The sequence below is a fragment of the Phyllostomus hastatus genome, unplaced genomic scaffold, assembly GCF_019186645.2.
Source record: "Phyllostomus hastatus isolate PE091 unplaced genomic scaffold, TTU_PhHast_1.1 phas_scaffold_93, whole genome shotgun sequence".
Lineage (NCBI taxonomy): Eukaryota > Metazoa > Chordata > Mammalia > Chiroptera > Phyllostomidae > Phyllostomus > Phyllostomus hastatus.
The window spans coordinates 16710547-16726050 of NW_025334042.1; the positions used below are offsets into that span (position 1 = coordinate 16710547).

The following is a 15504-nucleotide window of genomic DNA, read 5'->3' on the forward strand; positions in this document are numbered from 1 at the left end:
GCACAATTACGCCTACTATCAAGGGTGGGCTGTGTGTGCACGGATCCGCCAATCCTCTGGAGAAAGGTGGGCCTTTTTCGGCGCTGTCACCAACGAAGACGAGCCAGGGACCGGACAGGCGTGTCCCTAGGCCAATACGAAGAAGGAAACCTTGAAGATGGACGAGGTGAGAAGCCATTGACGAGGGAGCTTCCCGAGACAGGGGGCGGTACACTGTGGACAGGCGTGCATACCAACCAATAAACTCTTGGTACCCTCTTGACCCCGCCCTTTGACTCATAAACATATAATCAGGTGAGTGACGGAGGCGGGCCAAAGTGAAACTTTAACCAGTACTGCGAAAATTTGGGACTTGAATGGCAGGCAAGGCGGGGTTGAAGGAAGCCCTAGGAAGGCCTCTGCCGACCTTCGCCCCTCCCCCCCGAATTTTGCTGGGGCTGACTCTAGCTCCCCTTCCTCTAAGAGCAATTCATGGACCTAAGGGGAAATAACCTCTCTTAGGGACCTGGAGCCTGGGAATTTAAGTAGCCTTCGCATAGAGTCTTCCTCCTTTAAGTGAGGCTGCAGAGTACAAGAGATTTTGAGGTGGTTCGCGGGTGGTCTGGTATGTTTTTTAATGGGGTGAGGCAATGGCACCTCCAAGAACCAGCAACTTGGAGACGCTTTAGCCCTTTCATGATAATTTTTCATGCAGATAATTGAAAATATTATGAATCATGCTATAAAGGTGAATAAAGTATCTTTAGAAAACTTTGGTGTTTGTAATAGGCAACAAAAAGGAAAAATGATGAACTTGCAGTGTCAAGACCAATTCCATGGCGCACACTTCCAACCACAATGCTGCTCTCAAGCCCTTCCTAACACTGAAATTCCGGAAATGCCTCCTCAAGTGTATGTTGTTGTGGTATATGTGTGTGTTGGGGGGTAGAGGAAGGTTTGTGGCGAAAGTAGGAAGTGCAAAAGCTTCAGTTTCTCTAGCTGTAAAAGAGGATAGTGCCGAAGGTGGGCAAAGTAATTCCCACTTTGCCCACCTTCGGCACTATCCCAATTTCATCATAGAAGTCAAAACGGGGTGGGGTGGATTCGAGTCCTACACAGAGATTAGGAAAAGTGGGGGTCTGAAACCAATGATCAGGTATACACATTCATATTTTCTCAAATCATTCTTTCAGTAAATAAGTACACAAAAGGAGAAAAGATAAACTATAAAACTAGGAACTTTTTTAATGAATTACAAACTAAATTACAAATAACGTTAATAGCAAGAACATTCCAGTACAAGAGGTGGGAGAAAAGAGACAATCATAAAAAGAAAAACAATATTCTTTTTTTAAACATTTGCATTAGAAAACCTCAAGGTGCACACATGACAACAAATCCACCCACTCCCACTAAAAAACTACTATAACCTGAAATATAAATATAATTGTTCATTCTTTTAAAGAAATATTTCTTCCCCCATGCCCCTACTTAGTCACAGCCCTAAAAAAGTGTCAGCATTTTCAAAATTACGTCTAAACTTTACTTACACTCCTATGGGGATGGCCCTCAGAGGACAATGTGCCCTGGCACCTGAAGAGCTAAAGATCTTAAGAGAAAAATTCAAACATCTTTCACTTGCCTCTTAAGGCTGTGGTGAAGCACAATCCTGTCCCAGAGCCTCCCAGGCACCCCTTGCCTATAAGAGGGACAGACAAGGGCACAGGGGGCAATCATTTCTACTGCAGCCCCAACAGGATTGCAGAGGCTGGGAGTCTTGAGACACCCAGACTGTTAGGTGAAATCAAACACTAAAACTAGGGTATAAACTGGTTGGATCTATTTTTTTTAACCTAATTCTTTAAACCAGGCTTCTCCTTATGTTTTCATTTTGCTTGGATTTCAAAATTCCAATCTATTCCCCCTGCTATCAGCTGGTTTAACAAACACAGTGGCAGCAGGAGGTTGGGGCCTCTGTCATTCCAAACACAGGAAATAATAATTGCGGGGCTTTCAGAGATTGGGATGGCAAATCCTATGTGGGGGGAGGGAAAAGAGGGGGTTTTTTAAATATCAGCCCTCCTCAGCAATGACTATGTGGAGGGGTGGTAGAGACTGAGTAAGTGCATCTAATACTGAAGCTTCCTTCCATTTTTTTCTTCCATGCCCTTGTATCCCCAGAGCTGGCTGGCTAAGAGGAGAAGGTGAGTGAGTGTTAAGGCAGCCAGACAAGACAGTGGGCACCCACAGCCCAGGGCCAAGCCAGATCAGGCCCCCACTGGAGGAGAAGATGAGACTGGGGGCTTAGGGAAGGACATCAGAGTCGAAGGTGGGGTACTGGCTTGGTCACATCCTGGAAGAAAGGGTGAGTCAGAGCTGCCTTTGCTGAAATCCGCTTGTTGGGGTCGTAGTGCAACATTTGCTAGAGGGAGAGATGTATAATGACTTCAGTGATGTGATGGACTAAATGGGCAGCAAGTAAGTATTCCAAGAAATCGGGAAACCAGATTTCATTTTACCCAAGGCAGATGTCTCCCATTTCCCTCCTCCCTATATCTGTCCGTTCAGTTGGTAGGTATGCCAACAGGGAGACAGAAGCAGGGGCAAGGGAAACACTGAGACCTGAAGTCCAGGGTCTTATCCTTCCTTCATTCAGAAAAAAGCCCTACCATAGGGTAGTCAATGAGAAATGGGGAGCCCACCCCTCACTCTCACCGATAACAAGCTCCGTCCATCTTCATCTAGGGGAGGCACAACTTTGCTAAAATCTTGCCGGGCCCACTTGGGGAAACTTGGCTTATAATCAGGCATAGACGTGACTCCTGGCCAAACCACCTCATCTGGGGTTCCCAGAGTCCGAAAGATCCGGAAGAGTTGGTCAATCTCAGAATCTCCAGGAAATAGGGCCCGACGAGTCACCTGAAAATGGGGAGAGGAAAGGCCAAGAGCCACATTGACGTCAATGAAAACTGCCCCTGTACAATGGAGGTTCCCACAGGCAGTGGAAGGTCAGTAGGGCCCCATGACTCCCCCCCAAGGGCCTTTCATGGGGTCAGTCACACAGAGCCTGAGACAATGAAGTCCCTTCATCTGTCTCCTCGCCCCCTCCTTCCTTCCCCCAACCATGGCTTTGCAGATCCCCAAGGCTGGGTGGGGCTGGGAGGGGGTGAATGTCTGGGGTGCCACTGACATGTAGCAAAGGGATCCCAAGCCACTCACGGGGTGTGGGGTAGACACTGCGGTCATCCCCCCTCCTTGTGATGCAGCCACTTCTAGATAGGAGCACAGCGGGCAGAGACTGTGTCTTCCATTTCTTCTGTGTTCCCCACAGCACTTAGCATGGTGCTGGGTACACACTAGGTGCTTAACAAATATTTTTTGATGAATTGAGAGAGGAATATGGGCAATTGTAAGGTAATGCACTGGGGGACAAATGCACATTATATATATATAGGCTAATGGTCTCCAAGCCCCCAGTTATAACCCAGAGAGGACCATAAAACATATTGCTGATTTGATTAAAAAACTCAGCTCACTCCATTATATATTAAAGGGGATGCAATTTCACATATAAATAAGGCTGGGCCTCAGGGATCTTTCAGTCTGAAGAGCCAGAGGTTTGGGCTGGGACAAGATCTAAGTCTGCAGTTTAAAGATGTGGGTAAGCTGTATACAGGTGGCCTCACTGTATTCCTCACAACCTACAATAAGGTTTCCAGGGCAAATGAAGCACTAAATGGAACTCATTCTACCAAATATATGCAGACTAAAGCTAAAGCAGCTGCAGAAATGATTTAGCTCAATTTGGGGATAAGAGATGTATAAGGATGCTAAGGCTACTTGAGAATAACCTAACACTGTGGTTGACATCAGGAACAACAGTCCTGTCCTTTCCCCACTGCCCCCGTAGGTGGTACTGTAGAGAAAGAACCCTGTGATAATAGAAGGGCCATGGGTCAAGATGAGCCAAGAAAGTTCTGTTGTCCTTAAATGTGGGGAGGACTGGGCTGGGTGGAACTCAGGCATGCCTCTGTACCATCTCAGCAAAGATGCAGCCCAGGCTCCAGATGTCCACAGCTGTGGAGTAGTATTTGCAGCCCAGAAGGATTTCAGGTGCTCGGTACCACAGGGTCACCACCTGAGGACAAAAATAGGAAGGAGGAGAGGTGGTGTATGGGGCATGGAGATTCCCACATCTCAGCTCCCCAGCACTACTCTCTGCCTCTTAACTAGCAGCTTCTTTCCCTTCATCCTTACCTTCCCTCTGATTTCCCCTAAGTAAAATGACTGCATACAACTTCTCAGCCCAGAATGAGCCTAGCCCATGACTCTGGGACCATAATTTCTGAACCCCCAACTTGTGGCCTTCATAGAAAACTTGAGACAAGTGGTCATAATTTTAATGGTATGCCCTCCAGCTTTCCTGGCTTGGTAGCTATCAAAGCCCAGTTAGCCCTGCAGTACAAACTCTGTGCACACTCTAAGACCTCTTGAGGTGTCAGAAGTACTCTCCAACTAGCAGGAGAAAAACTGCTGTCCAAATATATTCAGTAACTTTGTGAATATCCTCGTTAACACTTCCCAGGAAGTTCAGGGGAGAAATGCAGAGAGGGACTGACCTCATGGGTGTAGGTACGAACAGGAACTCCAAAGGCCCTGGCTAGTCCAAAGTCTGCTAGCTTGATGGCCCCCTCTGCGTTGATAAGCAGATTCTGAGGTTTGAGGTCTCGGTGCAGAACCCGATGAGAATGGCAGAAAGCTAGGCCCTGGAGCAGCTGGAACAGGTAGCTCTAACAATGGAGAGACAGGACAGTGTTTATCACCTCCAAAGCTCTACTTTACTATATTAGATTACAGTTACAAGTTTATAAGCTATTTCTCTCATCGGGCTGTCAGCCCAGTGAGGATAGGATCCAGGTCTTATTCAGTTTTGCATCTCTTTTCCATATTCTATGCTAGCACATTAAAGGTGTTCAATAAATTTGTATTGAATAAATATCTGTTGATAGATTGAAAGTAACTTGGGAAGTAAACAATCCAGCCCTAAAACAGACAATAAAGATTCACTGGCTATTTCTCCCACCAAACAGGTAAAAGGGCTTGTTTTGTAGGAAGGTACCAAGTGCTCTCAAGTTCCATTTATCTGAGTTTCATCTGACCTTCTCTACCTGAGCTGTTAGGTTGACTCACTAGAGTTTCAGCTTCTTTGATTCTTCTGCCCAGCCCTAGGATTAATAAGCATAATAAGCAGTGAAAGAACCACAAAAGAAAAGTGTGTGTGTGTGGGGGGGGGGATGTTCATGTGTGTAGGGGGATGAGGGCTGGGAAGGAAACCAAGATCACAAATCATCAGTCTGATTTGCCTGCCTTCATTTCCCCCCCTCAAGACATGACGATGTTGGAGAAGAGTTGAGAAGGATTACCTTAATGAGGGGAAGAGGAATGCCAGTAAGAGCAGAGGCATCCATGAATTTCTTGAGATCTTGATGCAGAAACTCAAAAACCAGGTAGAGTTTGTTTTCTGTGTGGATGACATCCAGCAGCCTAGGAAAGGAAGGTCCATGAATGAAGGTGAGGGAGAGAAATGGCCAGACTACACAGACAGAAAGCATCCTCCTTCATTGTCAACCATCTTCCAGATACATACTCACTTGACAATATTAGGGTGGTTAAGCTCCTTAAGCAGAGAGATCTCTCGAATGGCAGTACTGGGTACACCCTCTGTCTCACTTGGAGAGATTGGGAAAACAGAGATGGGAATGTGATTACAAATATTCCCTTTTCCCCAGCCCAGTCATTCTTTTTCCCCCATGGAGACACCACCCCAGCATCTCCTAGGAAAGTGAAAGAAAATAAGGGTTCTGTAGGAGTTCATTCATGGGTGGACAGAGTGTCTTTTGGACATATTAAGGTCGATTTTTTTCCCCAGAAGGGTAGGTAAATAAGGCTTCCTGGTGAAGAGGAAAAGATAACAGGAAAAAAAAAAAATGGGAGTAGCAGTACCCAGCCTCCCTAGAGGGGCCAGTGAGGTTCAACTGCCATTCTTTTGAAAGGGAGAGAATTCTAAGATGAGGGTGGGGCTGGGGCAGTGAGGCGGGCTCTTTAGTCAGAAAGGTGCTCTTCACCAGTTCCCTCAAAATCCAACTCCACGAAGAGCACTGGACCCCATGTCAGAGGCCCCCTCCCTCCTCCTTGACTGCCCATTTGGGGGCATCACTCGGCTTTGGGGAGCAAGTTTCCCACGGACTCGACACTACCCTATAATGAGGGAAACCCTCTACAGTCCTCCAACCCACTTCTCCACTTCAAAAGAAGTCCCTCCCTGCTACCTTCCGGTCCCTGGACGGCTACCCGCCTGTTAGGGTGGGGGCGGGGGGCACTCAAGGAACTCCCAAGTACAGAGGAGTCCCGGTACAGAGGCCACTCACGTGTCTAGGCGGATTTTTTTAAGCGCCACCACTTCTCCGGTCAGCTTGTTTTTGGCTTTGTACACAACTCCGTACGTGCCCTCTCCGATCTTTTCCACTTTTTGGAAGTTCTCCATGAAGCGCTAGCGAGTCGGGGCAGCCGGCCCTGGAGGGGGCCTGGGAACCCTGCAGAAAGCGGGCCCGGTTCTCGGGGGCAGAGGAGGGGGAAACAGGGCCCGGCACCGCGGCCCCAGGTCCGGATGGAATGCAGTCTTAACTCCTCGCTCTTGTCAATTTGTCCAACTTGAAACAATGTTGCCGCCTCCCCTGCAGTTCCCTACCACCACCAGAGGCCCCGCCTCTCCTTCCCGCGTTTCCCCGACTCCGCCCCCAGTCCTTTCTATTGGTCAACGTCAGAGCGGGAGAGGCGAACCTCGCGCCCCTCGCAGCAAATCGTTTGGTCCCGCGCAAGTTTGGTTCTGAGAGGCCTTAAATCTAAGACAAGTTTCTGCCTGGGTGGGGAGGTTGAACACCTCTTTCCAAACACCTGATACGGGCTCGAATTTCCCTGTATCCTGAGTTTGTAGGGATTTCCTGATCTCGCCGTTTTCACAACCCTTAGGGAAAACGTATATCGATCTGAGATTAAATTCCACCTGGCCTACCCGACCTCCTTTGAAAAGCAGGAAGCTGGGAATCTCATTATAAAGGTTTCCTGGGTTTCGGAGGAGTCGTTGCCTCAGCCTCTCAGCCTACCTCGATACGGACTCTGTTTTGGGGGGCAGGGCCTCTGTTTCTGTCTTTTTGAGAGGTTCCTGGTTTGACTCAGACAACAGATTGATTTTTCTCTCCCATGATGAATTAATTGTGTGTGTCCGGTACGTGTTATGTAGTTGCCCTTAAGTCAATTCTTTCAGTCAAGATGAGAATGACCCAGTCAGTATCTGGGGAGCAGGATCCCTTGTCAGTTCTGCGTTTTTCCAGTCCTCCTGTCCCAGCCCTCCCCTGGAGGGAGAGGGGGAAGGGCTATGCAAATGAGCACCCCTTTCTTATATAGAGGCTTGTCCCTGCCTATCCAGCGCCTTTGGTTGCTGGAAGGAAGACAGGATGGGTATGGGGTCCCAAAAATGCTTTCTCCATGTGGCCGTGATGGGTGCTCTTCTGGCTGTAGGGACCACAGAAGGTGAGTGTGGGGCGTGTCAATATGGATAAGTGTGCATTTGGGTTTGCACACCTGCTCTGGTTTTTCCCCTACTAATGGGAGATACCAGCAACACTTCAGGCTTCTTTCACCCACTTGATTTAGTGAGGACATGGGCACCTGAACTCCCTCCCCTCATGGGAATTTGGGACTGAACCTGAAAACAATCCCACCTGCTTGGAAGGGCAAGAGGATGGTGGGTCTTCCTGGCCATAATTCTGAGCCCCTTGTGTAGTGAGCTGGAGTAGGGGCTCCAAGGGGGTGACATGAGTGGGAGGCTCTTTTAGACGATGTCCCAGGCACTTAGGATAAGGTCTTTAAAGTGAGGAGTAAGAGAATGTGGTATTGGATAGAAAGGGTAAGGAGGCACCACCTCCCCACTTTGAGGTGGGGATGGGTGAACATAGGCCAAGCTTTTGTCCTGGGCCTGGAAGAGTCAGGCAGAGGGGTCTCAGCTGAGCATCACATGAAAGGGCTCTGGGGGATTGGGACCTCGTGATAGGAGCAGGGGGTGGGGGTGAGGGGTGGTGAGAGGGTCTGGAATGTCCCGTGCTGCTCTGAGGAGGGAGGGTTGGGAGTGAAAGAAGAATGGGGCATCTTATGATTCTCTTGCTCTAGTGATGGGATGCTAATGAAATGATTCCAGATCCTCCCCCAGCAGAATTAACTAGGTTTCCAGTACAAATTAGAAATGGAGTGAGGATAGTTTCTGCTGTGCTGAAATTACATACATCATATCCCAGTTTCCTCTTTCTTGTTCTAAATCCCTGGTTTCACAGACTTTGAGAAAATTCTTCTTGATTTGACTTTCCTCATTCATGCAACTGTTTTAAATCTTTTTCTTTTACTATGTTCCTTAGTGTATTCTGGAGTCATTCTGTTCATACTTGTCTACTGGAGGCTCTTAAAAGACTGTGTTTACTTTATGGGTCCTGATTTTTTTATATCATAAGAAGCTATTTTTAGATATTAATGAAATTTTATATGGACTGGGTTTGATAATTTTGTCTAGTGTGAAATAATGCTTATTCAATAAAATATTCATTTTTTAAACAGATACTGAATTTGTAGGGTTAAAATAGCAAGGTGTCTGGGATTAGTTTTTAAAGACTTTAGCTAAAATAAATAAATAAATAAAGACTTTAGCTAAAAACAAACAGGAGACTTCACCTGCGGTGGTGAACACTAATACAATACACAGATGGTGTATTACAGAATTGTACACCTGAAACCCATGTAATTTTATTAATCAATGTCACCCCAATAAATTCAATAAAAATAAAAAATTAAACAACAACAACAACAAAAACCCAAACAACAATAACAAAGTATAGAAAAAGAAAATGTGGCAAACACTGACAGCTGTTGGATCTGGTTGAGGCATATAGCAATCCTTCATATCCCTTTTTCTCAGACCACTCTCAGTCAGTTGCAATAATTTTGTTTGCCCTGTCTCCAAACCCAACCTCTGCCTGCCTCTGATCCATCCTCATCATTGCTTGCTATAGTGATCCTTCTAAAACACAAATCTGATCATATTCAAAACATCCTGAAGGGTGAATTTTATGTATGAATTATAGCTCAACAAAACAAACAAAATCTTCTGAGGTGGTCTTGCCTACAGGGTAAAAGCCAAACTCCTTCGCCTGGCACTCAGAGCCCCCAAACCATCTTTTTGGCCTCATCTATCACAGTGTGCATCGACCACATTGCTAGTAATCCCCTCTCATGCCATGCGCTTCCATGCCTCCATGTGTGCATCTACTCATGCTAGACCTTCTGCCTGGAGTGCTTTATCCCACAGGCCAACTCCTCACTGAAGCCTTTCCTAGTCTGCCAGAGTGGAACTAATCTGTTTAGTCTGTCATTTTTATTTTTTAATATTTTTTAAAGACTTTATTTATTTATTTTTAGAGAAGGGAAGGAAGGGAGAAAGAGAAGGAGAGAAACATCAATGTGTGGTTGCCTCTTGTGCTCTCCCTACTGGGGACCTGGCCTGCAACCCAGGCATGTACCCTGACTGGGAATGGAACCAGTGACCCTGTGGTCCGCAGGCCAACACTCAATCCACTGAACCACACCAGCCAGTCTGTCATTTTCTTGCACTTCATGCATGTCTGCTATGGCTCATATTAAACAGTGCCTTGAGTTATAGTAATTAATGTATATGTCTGTTTCCTATACTTTATCTTGAATCCCTTCAGGGTTGTGTCTTATTTGTCTCTTAAGCCTTTTATACCTAGCATCGTGCCTGGTACATAGTGGGTATCCAGTAAATTAAAATGCACTTCGAATGTGTGAATGAGTGAGGTGACATGGGACAGTATTATCACCTGAGAAAAGACTGAGTGAGGATCCTAGGGCCCTTATAGAACCTTCCTTTTAGGATCCAGAGACCAGGATTGGCTTGGTGTCTCAAGGCAGCTCAGAACTAAAGCCTGGAACAAGCAGCTGTATCCAGAGTGGACAGAAATCCAGGGAGCTGACTGCTGGAGAGGTGAGAACTTGGCAAATTCTGGGGAGGACATGATGGGAATGCGGTGGGGAGAGGAGCAAGAACTGGGTTGAACATATTTGGGAAAAAGAAGAAAGGGAAGGTATATGGGGAGGGGAAGCCAAGGAGTCCCACCTAATGCAAATACCCTTTCCAGGCGGCCAGGTATCCCTGAAGGTCAGTAATGATGGGCCTACACTGGTTGGGGCAAATACCTCCTTCTCTATCTCCCTGCACTTCCCTGAAAGCCAAAAGGTGCTGCCGGATGGGCAGGTCATCTGGGCCAATGACACCATCATCAATGGTGAGTACCTCTCTATTCCAGGCCCTCATTGCTAGGGCTCAGATTCAGCTCGGGGAATGCCCATTTCCCCTTTTACTTTTTTTAAAACAAATTATTTATATATATGGCATATATATGGCATATTCATTGTAGAAACACTATAAAACATAAATAAATAAAAGAAAAATATAATCCCCCAAATGAGGGACAAAAGGCCCAGTGGACCTAGAAGCTGGATGGACTTAGAATTAAACTTGTTACTGGTATGTTACCCTGGGCAAAGTACTTAACTATTTTGTGCTTCTATTCCCTTATCCATAGAATGGGATGATACCTACTGCAAAAGGTTGTTGTAAGAACTAAAATGTGATAATTTATAAAGAATTTAGGTGCAAGGCCTGTCGTAGCCTATAGTAAAGGCTCAATAAATGTTAGTTGGTGCTGCTATTTTCATCCCACTAGCTAGAGCAAATCTCTGTAAACATTTTGTTATATGGCCTTCCAATCTCTTTCCTAGGTGAGTATACACATACAAATCTTTAATTGTAGTTTCCATTCTTCCTACTGCCACCCCACATGGATTATACCAAGGGGAATATACTTGGCAGCTGGGGAGTATTCCTAGAGCCCCTGTCTGAGAGCCATTGTTAGGGGTTTTGGTGTACAGAAAGGAATGCCAGGGTTTGACAGTGACTGTCTACCTTGCAGGGAGCCAGGTGTGGGGAGGACAGCCAGTGTATCCCCAGGAACCCGATGATGCCTGTATCTTCCCTGATGGGAGGGCCTGCCCATCTGGCCCGTTGTCTCGGAGGAGAAGATTTGTTTATATCTGGAAGACCGGGGGTGAGGGACTCCCTGCTGTGGCCTGTCATCTACACTTGGCTTTACCTCTTCCTACCTATCTTTCCTTTTGGTTCTACACTTTAAGCTCAGTGACTTTCCCTGATCATTTTCCCTGTGGCTCCTTCCTTGTCCCCAGCACCAAGCCCCCTCCCCCTCTATTATAGTTCTGTCAGGGAGTCCCTCCCCCATTTTAGTCCCATTCCATGGAACCATGCATTAGGACTCCTTTCCTGGCCCCCATATCACAGCCTTCCAAATATCATCTAAAACTATCACCCTAAATACATCTCCTGACCTTCCTTCTCTGGTGCCGTCTTTAGTCAGTCTTCTTCGACCAACAACCTCCACCCCTTCTCTGCTTTTCTTTCAAAAAACCTCAGGCCAATACTGGCAAGTTCTAGGGGGTCCTGTGTCTGGGCTGAGCATTGGGACAGACACAGCAGCACTGGGCACACACACCATGGAAGTAACTGTCTACCACCGCCGCCGGAAGTCTGAGAGCTACGTGCCCCTTGCTCACTCCCGCTCAGCCTTCACCATTACTGGTAAGGATGTAAGCAGGGGCAAGGCCAGTTCTAGGGCAGGAGAAGAAGGTGGAGAGGCTTGGCTGGACTGGAAGGGGAAAGGGGAAATGGTGTGTAACCTTAAAGGGGCAGAACCGGGAAAACCTGGGTAGAGGAATCTGGGGCTTGGAGCCAAGGTAGAGATAACCAGTCAGCTGGGGGGAGGGTGTGGCTGTGAAAGGGTAAGCTGTGGCCGGGTTATGACTCTCACTTTTTCTGGTTCCAACCCCAGACCAGGTGCCCTTCTCCGTGAGTGTGTCCCAGCTGCAGGCCTTGGATGGAGGGAACAAGCACTTCCTGAGAAATCAACCTCTGGTCTTTGCACTCCAGCTCCATGACCCCAGCGGCTATTTGTCTGGGGCTGACCTCTCTTACACCTGGGACTTTGGAGACAGTACTGGGACCTTGATTTCTCGGGCACTTGTGGTCACTCACACTTACCTAGAGTCTGGCCCAGTCACTGCCCGGGTGGTGCTTCAGGCTGCCATTCCTCTCACCTCCTGTGGCTCCTCTCCAGTTCCAGGCACCACAGATGGGTATGTGCCCACCGAAGAGGCTCCTGGCACCACAGCTGGGCTAGTGCCTACAGCAGAGTTTGCAGGTACTACACCCGGTCAGGTGCAAACTGAAGAGCCCTCTGGAACCACAGTTCTGCAGGTGCCAACCACAGAGGTCGTAGGTACTACACTTGTGCAAGTGCCAACTGCAGAGGGAACAGGGACCATACTTACAGAGATGCCAACTGCACAGGCTGTAGGTACCACCCCTGAAGTATTAACTGCAGAGCCCTCTGAAACCACAGCTGTACAGATAACAACTGCAGAGTTGGTGGAGACCACAGCGGGAGAGGTACCCACACCTGAGCCTGAGGGTCCAGATGCCAGCCCACTCATGCCTACAGAAGGTCCTACAGGTAAGAGGGCCAGTGTGAATGAGATTTATTGAGCTGGGGCATTTGCTACTCAGAGCTGAAAGACTTACCCTGGCCGGAGATGTTACCCAATCCTTTGCTTGGCAATGAGGTCTCCTCAGAGCCCTCACTGGTTTTAAAGCCCTCAAGACCCTCTTAATAACATGGAATAGATGTGGAAGTCGGGAACTCAGGAAGTCGGGGCCTTTGCCTAGGACCTAGGGAGAGAGCTTGTTGCTTCTCTATCCCTGAGGAGAGTGGTTCCCTGAGGGGCAGGCCAGGGAACAGACTGTGGTCATTTATATAATATTTATTATCTCACTTTCTGTTCGAGTGTAAATGCATAGACATCTGTTCCAGATTCTAATACCATTTCCCACCCCTGGGTTCTCTTCCCAAAGTAAGCCAGCCTGGAATTATAGTAGGAACACTGAAAAGGGAAGAGCGGTGACACTTAGATGAGTTAACACACGTTGAGTGTCTAGCCCAGGGCCTGACGTAGTGTTGGATTTAATAAACATTTGTAATTTTTAAAAATTTTTTAAATTTATTTTTTTAAAGATTTTTATTTACTTAGAGAGAGAAGGGAAAGGAGAGAGAAAGAGAGGGAGAGAAACATCAATGTGTGGTTGCCTCCCACACGTCCCTAACTGGGGACCTGGTTCGCAGCCCAGGCACGTGCCCTGACTGGGAATCCAGCCTGCAACCTTTTGGTTTGCAGGCCATTGCTCAATCCATTGAGCCATACCAGCCAGGACATTTGTGATTTTTTAAAACTCCAGCTGCATCCCTCTGTGTGTGACTCTGGGGCAGCCAGTTCTCCTTCAGGGCCTCAGGTTCCTTATCTATAAAATGAGACTTCCAGGTCTTGTGTGATTCCAAGCCTGGATCCAGTAGCTCTGGCTCCACCTGGGAACATGCCTGCTTGGCCTCTGTTTCCAAGTAAGTCATTGGTCTATTGACTTTGCCTCTTCAATCCTCTCCTGTCAGGCTCCCAGAGCCCCCTGCTGGATGGCACAGCCACCTTAATCCTGGTGAAGAGACAAGTCCCCTTGGATTGTGTGCTGTATCGATACGGCTCCTTTTCCCTCACCCTGGACATTGTCCGTGAGTTTTGCCTACTGTGGGGGCCGGCAGAGTGAGGTGTGTGCTGCCTCAGGCTGCAAGTAGAAGCATAGTGTGGAAGGAGTTACCTGGGTGAGAATACCCCAATCCCAGGTTTTTCATTAGAAAACATGGGGATGACACTGGGGAAGCAGCCTAGGGATTTCCTATCTGGGCTTTTGGGGAGTCCGGCTCGAGGAATCCCAGACTTAAAATCTTGCAACTTTGCAGAGGGTATTGAAAGTGCTGAAATCCTGCAGGCTGTGCCATCCAGTGAAGGGGATGCATTTGAGCTGACTGTGTCTTGTCAAGGCGGGTGAGTGTCCCAGTGGTGGTCCTGAGAACTGCTGGGTTGACCGTTAACCTGCTCTCTGGTGTGTAGTGTTCCTTCCCAGACCTCCTGACATGACACCTCTCCCAGGCTGCCCGAGGAAGCCTGTATGGACATATCATCACCAGGGTGTCAGCCCCCTGCTCAGCGGCTGTGTCAGCCTGTGCCACCCAGCCCAACCTGTCAGCTGGTTCTGCACCAGGCACTTGAGGGCGGCTCAGGGACCTACTGCCTCAATGTGTCTTTGGCTGATGCCAACAGCCTGGCAATGGTCAGCACCCAGCTTGTCATGCCTGGTAGGTACTTGGACAAGAGCAGGGATGAAGTCAGAGAGAGGGCAGAGGCTATCTGGCAGGGTGTAGACACTGAAGCAGGGTCTGGGATTCTACTCACAGGTCAAGAAGCAGGCCCCCTGCAGGCTCCCCTGTTTGTGGGTGTCTTATTGGCATTGACAGCTATGGTGCTTGCATCTGTGATATACAGGTGAGGACCCCATGACCCAGTGCATACCCCCTCATTCCTTATTACCACCACTCACTCTTCCTCAAGGAGAGAAGGAACCACTACTTCTGAGGAAGTACAGTGTCTGGGAAAGAGCCCAGACTTGCAAGTTAAACAAGCATGGGCTGCAGTGTTGCTGGTGGGATCTTGGAGAAGTAGCTTAACTTTTCTGAGTCTGGGAAAAGTAGGAAAATTAACAGCTATCCTGTTAGGATTAGAGGTAGTGTGGCTAAAGCACCTAGTCCTGAGGCAAAAATGGGATAATTGATGATATTGAAGACTGCTGTCAGCCATATCGAGAGCAGAGGATGTTGGGTGATGGCGAGAAGGGCTGATTCCCTGTCTTGGAGTCCTCAAAACAGGGAAGCTCATAGCGAGAGGGGAATGAACAGAGGTTACCATAGAAACAAGAGAGGATGAACCCTGTTGGTGAGAAGGGGAGGAGCTAGGATCAAGTCCAAGTAAACCTGGCATATGGGTGTGTCCTTCGCAGAAGCACCAACAGGCTGCCGTTGTCCATTGCTAACCAGTTTCCCCCTTCTCCCCGCAATATCAGGCACAGACTTATGAAGCAGGGCTCTACTGTCTCCCTCCCCCAGCTGCCACACAGCAGCACCCACTGGCTGCGTCTGCCCCGGGTCTTCCACTCTTACTCCGTTGGTGAGAGCAGCCCCCTCCTCAGCGGACAGCAGGTCTGAGCCCTCTCATGTGATGTCACAATTTATCCAGGGTGGCCGGCAATGCCTACCTTTTCTCCAATCTCCACTTGGAGACTACCATTACCTGAAATAAATACTCAGAACCTGATGCCGTTTTTTCTTGCTTCTTGGGAGAATCTAAGTCATTTATAGAGTAAAGGTAAAAGGGAAGGAGGTATACCACTTACTT

At 47.9% G+C, this 15504-nt stretch overlaps 2 protein-coding genes across 4 annotated transcripts; one reads left to right on the forward strand and one right to left on the reverse strand.

Moving 5' to 3' along the window:
* Nucleotides 1–1199: 1199 nt before the first annotated feature.
* On the reverse strand, nt 1200–6745 carry CDK2 (cyclin dependent kinase 2). Of its 2 annotated transcripts, XM_045830007.1 has the most exons (8): nt 6408–6745; nt 5631–5708; nt 5403–5523; nt 4599–4769; nt 4016–4117; nt 3199–3342; nt 2695–2898; nt 1200–2401 (listed from the first exon to the last, which is right to left on the reverse strand). In XM_045830007.1, the coding sequence occupies exons 1-8, from the start codon at nt 6521–6523 to the stop codon at nt 2297–2299; spliced, it is 1041 nt and encodes a 346-aa protein (XP_045685963.1). In that variant the 5' UTR covers nt 6524–6745; the 3' UTR covers nt 1200–2296. The 2 variants fall into 2 exon arrangements, with proteins under 2 accessions (XP_045685963.1, XP_045685964.1); XM_045830008.1 differs by lacking the exon at nt 3199–3342.
* Nucleotides 6746–7475: 730 nt separating this feature from the next.
* PMEL (premelanosome protein) lies at nt 7476–15423 on the forward strand. Of its 2 annotated transcripts, none has more exons than XM_045829660.1 (11): nt 7476–7569; nt 9974–10084; nt 10239–10385; nt 11073–11207; nt 11588–11752; nt 12003–12683; nt 13671–13787; nt 14016–14100; nt 14206–14411; nt 14511–14598; nt 15173–15423. In XM_045829660.1, exons 1-11 carry the CDS (start codon nt 7494–7496, stop codon nt 15312–15314), a joined length of 1953 nt encoding a protein of 650 aa, XP_045685616.1. In that variant the 5' UTR covers nt 7476–7493; the 3' UTR covers nt 15315–15423. The 2 variants fall into 2 exon arrangements, with proteins under 2 accessions (XP_045685616.1, XP_045685615.1); XM_045829659.1 differs by having other exon boundaries at nt 7477–7569; nt 14490–14598.
* Nucleotides 15424–15504: the final 81 nt, after the last annotated feature.

Bases quoted from the DNA above. Each gene is read 5' to 3' on its own strand.
- PMEL (XM_045829659.1), top strand. From the start codon at position 7,494: ATGGGTATGGGGTCCCAAAAATGCTTTCTCCATGTGGCCGTGATGGGT. The intron at 11,208-11,587 runs GTGAGGGACTCC...AAAAAACCTCAG, and splicing joins TTATATCTGGAAGACCGGGG to GCCAATACTGGCAAGTTCTA. The intron at 11,753-12,002 runs GTAAGGATGTAA...TTCCAACCCCAG, and splicing joins CTCAGCCTTCACCATTACTG to ACCAGGTGCCCTTCTCCGTG.
- CDK2 (XM_045830007.1), bottom strand. From the start codon at position 6,523: ATGGAGAACTTCCAAAAAGTGGAAAAGATCGGAGAGGGCACGTACGGA. The intron at 4,770-5,402 runs GTAATCCTTCTC...CTCCATTGTTAG, and splicing joins TTCCTCTTCCCCTCATTAAG to AGCTACCTGTTCCAGCTGCT. The intron at 2,402-2,694 runs GTGAGAGTGAGG...CTCTCCCTCTAG, and splicing joins ATGGACGGAGCTTGTTATCG to CAAATGTTGCACTACGACCC.